Raw genomic sequence first — 7,458 nt, 5'->3', positions numbered from 1 at the left:
GGGATGGAAGAACAGTTTGTCTTTTTTTTTTTTTTTTTGAGAGGTTTTTTCCATAGGGCGCGTGCGCTCGCCCGAAAGACAGAGAGAGACAGAGAGATAGAAAGCGAGAAATCACCCCCCAGGGGGGATGGCCACACTGCAATTCCTTCTCCTCCATTCTCCTCTCGGGATCTTGGGCACACCCGCACACATGCCTGGTGTGAGTTTAAGCCACCGGGTCCAGGACTCGAACTGCAGCCGACTACATGGGTGTCCAGTGACATACCTATTACTCCAACTGACCCCAAGGATGACAATTTTAACATTAAGACCTTGCAAAGAGAGTGTTCAGAGAGTCTCTGAGTTATCATCAGATCAGATCCTCACGTTCACTGGACAAGCGCTCATTGAAATCCTACTATGAGGGACCAGCAGTTAGCGTAATGGCTATGTCGCTGGACTCCCACGTAGTCGACCAATTTTAACATTAAGACCTTGCAAAGAGAGTGTTCAGAGAGTCTCTGAGTTATCATCAGATCAGATCCTCACGTTCACTGGACAAGCGCTCATTGAAATCCTACTATGAGACAGGCATTGGGTGCTGCAGAAACAAAGATGATGTAACGGGCAGCATCGTTGCCCACGCTGACTTCACATGCAGTGAAGGCAGATAAAAATTAATCGGTGGGCCAGCAGGTGGCGTGTTGGTTCAGGTGCTGAACTCACACATGCCGGGCTGATTCAAGTCCTTCACCTGGTGCTCACTTTCTCATTTTCCCTCTCTCTCTGTCTCTGGTGAGCACACATGCTCTATAGAAAATAGAAAAGAATAATAATAAATAAAATTATATAATTCTTAAAAAAATTAATCAGTAAAAATAAGTGCATAATTAAAACTGTAAGGAAGGTTTGGAAGGAAAGAGATACAGAGCATATATGAGCACGTGTCATGGTGCGCTCACCTAGTTGAGGGGTTCAGAAGAAGCTCCAAGGAAGTAATGCTTTGTTGAGGTCTTGGGGTCAGCAGGTATCCCCAAGGTCAAAGGAGCAGGAGTGGCTGAGTGAGGGAAAGGAGGGCAAACTGGGTTGGCGTCTGCCATGTTTCCCACAGTCACGGGCAGTGTACGCAGGATGTACTGATTTCTAGGATTTTAGCTGCTGATTCTGACCTGGTCTCCATTATTGTTATGGGCTATTGATAATTCACAGCTGTCCAGCTACATCACACACGTTAAATGTCAAAACAATGTCCTTTGTGCTAAGTGGTTTACCCTAGAAGTACTGGCCGTGCTCAGAGAAGACCCAGTTATTCCATATTCCCTGGGGGGTGTTTTATCTGTGGACTCAACTGGGCAGCCACAGCAGAACCCTATGAGAAGCCCGAGGGTCCTCCCAGACATGCCCAGAATGTTGGCAGGGGGATAATCTCACTACAACTTGGGAGAGTTCTGATAATATGTTGGATGTTTCCTTAGGCAAGGAGAAGTGAAGCAAGAGGAAACTTTTGAAAAATACCGACTGGGACCAGCAGGTGGCATAATGATTACATCACTGGACTCCCACATAGTTGATAGTAGTTCGAATCCCAGATCCAGCAGCTTAAACTCATGTTGAGTGCGTGTGGGTATGTGCCCAAGCTCCCAAGAGGAGAATGAAGGAGAAGGGATCGTGGTGTCTCCATCCCCGCTGGGGGGGGTGACTTCTTATTTTCTGTCTCTCTGGCAAGCACATGTCCTATAGCAAAAACTTCTAAAAAAAAAAAAGAAAGAAAGAAAGAAAGAAAGAAAGAAAGAAAGAAAGAAAGAAAAGAAAAGAAAAGAAAATGTACCAAACTCTTATGAGTGGTTAATGTGGTTGAACACACTGCCTCTGGGTCACACAGTCTAGGCAGAAGCCTGGCTTGGTCACTCAGTGACTGTGTGTCCTTGAGCAAGTACTGAACTTCTCTGTGCCTTGACCTTTTCGTCCATGTGATGACAGTGCGTTTGTCATAAGGTGTACGTGAAACACTTTGGCACACAAAGAACACCCAGCAGATGTCAGTTAGCTTTTATTATTATTACTGTTACTGCTACTTTCTCTGACATTTAAACAACTACACATTTTTCTTCTTAAATATGTATCTGTGCATTTTTATTTATAACAGTCATTGCTTTATAACCACTGTAACCAAAATGATAAAAAACAACACTTTTTTCTTTATGGTGATGGTGTCACAAATGTGTACTTAGTTTTAAACTCATCACAACATACTAGGGGACTCCATGAAGTTTGTGGCAAAATGGAAAAAAATGTTAAGTAATTTCAGTGAAAAAGTTTTGAAATACACTTAGTATTTTATAATATGTATTTCCATGGACTTCACGAACATCCCTCATATACCTTAAATATATACACCACTTTGTATGGCAGGCTTACCTAATTAAAAACAAAGCTTTTACTTCAGCTGTAGTCCGTCTTTTTGTTAAGAGTTCTGTAATTCCTTTTCCATCCAGCAGGGGGCGCAAGTCAACTGCCTACAAGTCGCTATAATCCAGTTTATGAATATGACGAGGATGAATGAGTGCATTCAGATTATACAGTGATTTATGACTGGCATCGATATTTAGAATTTGCTACTTGTAAACATGAAATGCTTCCCTTTTTAATCTTATTGAAGTGGATAGAAGACCTAGCAGAGAATCATCATGAGCACCGTCATCAATCCGTACCTGGTGGCTCACAGCAGGTAGTTATTATCTAGAGCGCTTTGCATATTTAGCTCTTTTAATATCCATTTCAACACTTTGAGGAAAGCACAATCCATTCTATTGATGAGGAAACCCAAGCACAGAGAAGTTGAGTAACTTTGAGTTACATCTGCTTTGAGAACACACCTGATAGAATCAGGTTCCACTGCCTGAATCGTGGGTCAGGTTCCCTGGAGTTGGAACCGGGCCAGGGCAGCGCGGCCTCTTCCAGAGAATCGAAACAGCTGCCTTCCTTGATTCACACCAGTATCGATGAGCTCTTCTCAACCTTACTGGAGATGGCTTCACTGGAACAAGAAGTTACACCTCGCTCCAAAGTATTCAGAGGTATTAAGACACCCGGAAACTTTTTTTTTTTTCCTGAAAGCACTTTGTTTATGATCGGTTTTTTAATTTTTTAATTTTTAGGGTTTTGCCATTAAGCATAGAGCATGTACACACAACAGGAGAGACAGGGAGAGGGAGAGGGAGAAATCACCCCCCAGGGGGATGGCCATGCTGCAATCCTGCCTCTTCCCTTCTCCTCTCAGGATTTTGGGTACCCGCACACAAGCACCTGTTATGTTTTTCAAGCTGCCCTATCTGGGACTTGAACACACCACCTCCTGGCCCCATCAATTCTTTATTTGATTTGTAAGAATGTTAATTAAACAACTATTTTCATTACTTTTGAAAACACAAGATCGTGAAATTACGAGAACGTACATATCACAAGCTTCTTGAAACCATCTATGGCATGTGAAGTTTCCTTTTGGAGAAAACTCCCCTCTGTTACTCTCTGAAAGTGAAAATCCTTGTCTCTAATGAAAATATGTGAACTTGGTTTATGTAAAACTTCGTGTGTGGGTAAAATGAAACCTAGGAAAATTAATTCCTGTGGTGTCAGACACGGGTTTTCTCTGTATTTACTTGTCCTTCAAACTGCCAGGGAACAGCCTAAGGCAAAGCATTGCCGAATAGGATCTGGCTTCTGCGCAGGATCCCAAGAACCTCATTTTAGACACTGTAGTGTTCCCACTTCTTTTCTAATGAATGGGACACCGGGGAGACCGTGAGGGAATTCCTTGGAGGCGCAGGGTGAGGAGTGCCTCTCCTTCACTTGGTGATTTGCCCAAGGCCTTGGTGGTGCCTGACACTGAGAACCGGTTTCTCCTCGCGCCACTCCTAGCAGCGCCATCCCCTCCCTGCCACACCCGTGGAGTCTGGACAGTGACGAGCTGGCCCAGGACACTGAGACGGGGGTTGGGGGTTGGGGGGCGTGCGGGGGACACTGCAGAGGCTGCCGCGTGCTGACTTCATTTTTATTTGCAGAAACAAAATTAGTAACTGAAGAGCAAAGCGGGGTTTCCACGGGTAGAGATCAGCGCGGCAGGGGCCACGCCAGTTACCCGAAGCCGGGTGAGGCAAGCGTTTTGAAACTCAGGGTGTCACACATCGAACGCACTGAGCTCCCCTTGGGCTCCAACACCAGGGACACACGGGGACGCCAGCCAGAGCCTGGTCTGAGAGCTCGCAGCGCGGCGCGAGAGTCAGCCTGTCAACAGAGGAGGGGACGAAGGGGCAGGGTCCAAGGTGCGGAGGCGGGCCCAGGCGGAAGTGACCGTGTGCGGGGTCGGGGCGGCGTCCAAGCGGGTTCCCTGTGTGCCCCGCATGCTGGAAACTCACCCCGGGGTGTCGAGGGTCGCCCCATGACCCCACCCGGGGTGTAGGTACCGAGCTGGTGAATGCGCACGAGCGTGCAGACGTGGAGCCCCAGGCTCCGGGGCCGGGACAGGGCAGGTGACCGGAGCCTGGGCCCTGGCCGCGCCGCCGCCCCGGGCAGCGCGCGGCCCCCTCAGCCTGGGGAAGGCGTCCTCTGGGAGCCGCCTCCTGGCGGCCTCTTCCCTTTTGTCCCAGCGCCCGCGCTCGCGGGCCACTCTTTGCCTCCCCGCTGCCCCACGCGCTCCTGAGCTCCGCGCCGCGACCGTCAACATGCTGCGCTGCGGCCTGGCCTGCGAGCGCTGCAGGTGGATCCTGCCCCTGCTCCTGCTCAGCGCCATCGCCTTCGACATCATCGCGCTGGCCGGCCGCGGCTGGCTGCAGTCGAGTGACCACATCCAGACGTCCTCGCTGTGGTGGAGATGCTTCCACGAAGGCGGTGGCAGCGGGTCCTACGACGATGGCTGTCAGAGCCTCATGGAGTATGGTGAGTGCCTGCCTCCGCCTCCAGGAAGCCCTCGGGGCCGCGGCCTGCGGAAGCCGCGGCGCGTGAACTATCAGGGATAGTGGGTGCGGGCTCACTCATCCGACCGGAACTAGATGAAACAGCAGGAGCTTCGCGCGACCCAAAGCTGGGAGTCAGTCTTAAAACCTGAAGAAAGTGGCCCAAAACACTGATAGTTAAAACTATCAATATGTCCCCTCCCACCTCAGGGAGTCATCGGTTTTGTGCTCAAGATGACCTCAGCCATTTGTGAAGGCTTGAATGAGTAAATACAGCAAGCAGAGTACATTTTCTTGGAGGTCTATGGGAGTCTTCCATTTCCCTTCCTCCTCTTCTGCTGCTTTATGTTTTTAAAGTATTAAAATAACTAGCTTTTCTCAATACTGGTGGATTCCTTTATGTTGTTCGAAGTGAAAGAAACTTTTCCCATTAAAAAAGCCCTTTCAGGCAAAGCTTTAGCAATTACGATTTCAGTAGATACTTTACTATTTTTCTCGTCAGGCGTCAGGCTCGTTCGTGTTCATTCTTGCCCTAGGGAGTGCCCTTTTGGCTTAAGTATGGCATTGCTGTTTAGAACATTTATTTAAATGTTCAAAATCTACAAAGCAAACACATCTCCACCACTGACGTGAAGTGGGAGCTGACGAATTTAATACATCGCAGATAGAAAATTCTTTGTCAGGCATGGAGGGAGCCTGGATTTCTGACTTGTGAACCAGACAGGACAGGGGAGGAGTCGTTCTTGTCTGAGTTTATTCCTCTCCGGGTGGGGGCCGCCTCCCCTTGCTAGGGGTAGATAAGAGTAGCAGCTGGAGTCTGCTGTGGTCAGCAAGGTGGGTGGGCGTGGGGGTGGGGCGGGTGAGCCTCATCAAAAGCTTAGTGCCAATTAGGGCTTACCAATTGAGTTTAATGGTTGTAAAGGGGGAAAGCTACCCTGTTTTTTGTTTTGTTTTGTTTTGGTTTTGTTTGCTTGTTTGTTTTTTAAATCCCTGCTAATACTGTTGACTAGATTCTTTCCTTGAGAAAGAAATCAAGGGCTTCCGACCAAATCCTGTTTACTTGTAGTCCTGGGGACCGTATCAGCAACTTGTGGAATCCCTTGGAAGTTCCCAGGATGAAAAATCCACTGGAAGGAGGCCCAGTCCTCATTAGGCAGGTATATATAAAATAAATGCAAAGACGGCAGGGAATTCCTGCTTTCCTTAAAATACCTGCTTTTCTTCTCCGAAAATAGATCTATACACCTGCCTGCCAAGGTTTGCATGATCTCAAGTCTTTGTAAAGGGAATGAATTCCTTTGAAATAATGTATCTTCTGGTTAACGAGCATTTGTGATTAGTCTCTTGTAGGGGGCCTCACAGGTCTGCTCGGGTGAGACTGGTCATTATATCCTACTCCAAAGATGAATAGAGTCTCCGAGAACACTCAGTCCCCCTCCACTGGGTGAAATAAGGCGGCCAGTGCGTCTTGGGTGGAAGCAGGCTGCTGGTGGGCTCCATGCCGTGCCGGGACACGATTTGGTCTGCAGGGTGCTTGCAGATCCACAGCCCTCTTGTGAAAGACGCACAATGTCGTTTTAAATTTTCTTGATGAGTCTCACCTTCCTAGGGTGTGGCTCTTCCAACGTCAGACCATACGATGCCTTGTGTGGAGAAGGGAGCAAGCAGGTTTTGTTCATTCCTTTGTTTGACTTTGAGAATTAGAAATCTAGAACATTGACTTTTTCCATTGCAAAGGAAACAGCGGTCCAGTGTGTAGTGATGGTTCAATGTGATACAGACATTGGTCTTTGGACAAGTTCCGTTTTCCAAGTGGAGCGAACAATCTGTTCGACCTTTCTGATGCCGTAGAAATGGTTTTCATCAATGGGTGGGACTTCGACATCTCGATTTAGTTATTTCTGTTACCTTTGTGAAGATACTTAAGTGTCAGTAATGGCGTTAGAGATGGCTGTGGCCCAAAGCCTACAATCCAATCGTGAGGCCGGGATCTACCGTCAAGGGGCGGCCATTGGGAGACAACAGACAGGCTGCCAGAACGGGAGACCCACCTCTGGCCACTTCATCAGAGATGACTTTCTGAGATTATTACAATTCTGCCCCATCTTCTGCATGGATTCGTGGCTAGTTTTGCCTCACACGTGTAAAAATGATGTATTTCTACACTGTAGGGAGTTTATCTAGGCATCTGAAATCCACAGATTTTCAGATAGTCTCACTGTGGCTTTGTTAAGAACAATACATTTACATGAGGGTGTATATTACGTAGAATGCAGTAAGCGGTTTAACACATCCTTGCAAATGTCTAAGTACGCAGTGTCTTGTAACGGAGTATGGCTGATGGCTCTCATGAAAATGTCTCAAAATAGAGAACTGACTGCACATTCAGGTTTATTTTTTTTTTTTTTTTTTTTTTTGGTGGGGGAGAGGTTTTTGCTATAGGGCATGTGTGCTGACCAGAAAGACAGAGAGAGACAGAAAGATAGAAAGTGAGAAATTACCCCCCAGGGGGGATGGCCACGCCACA

At 47.5% G+C, this 7,458-nt stretch overlaps 1 protein-coding gene across 1 annotated transcript in view; it reads left to right on the top strand.

Moving 5' to 3' along the window:
* Positions 1-4,563: 4,563 nt before the first annotated feature.
* PERP (p53 apoptosis effector related to PMP22) overlaps positions 4,564-7,458 on the top strand; it is a 16,362-nt gene continuing 13,467 nt past the window's right edge. The window contains exon 1 of the mRNA XM_006144359.3: positions 4,564-4,914. Within this exon, the coding sequence (XP_006144421.1) occupies positions 4,701-4,914 (214 nt within the window). The 5' untranslated portion in view covers positions 4,564-4,700. The remainder of the gene's footprint in view (positions 4,915-7,458) is intronic.

Source organism: Tupaia chinensis, unplaced genomic scaffold (genome assembly GCF_000334495.1).
Source record: "Tupaia chinensis unplaced genomic scaffold, TupChi_1.0 Scaffold000117_2, whole genome shotgun sequence".
NCBI classification, from domain to species: Eukaryota; Metazoa; Chordata; class Mammalia; order Scandentia; family Tupaiidae; genus Tupaia; species Tupaia belangeri.
This window is presented reverse-complemented; position numbering and strand designations above follow the sequence as displayed.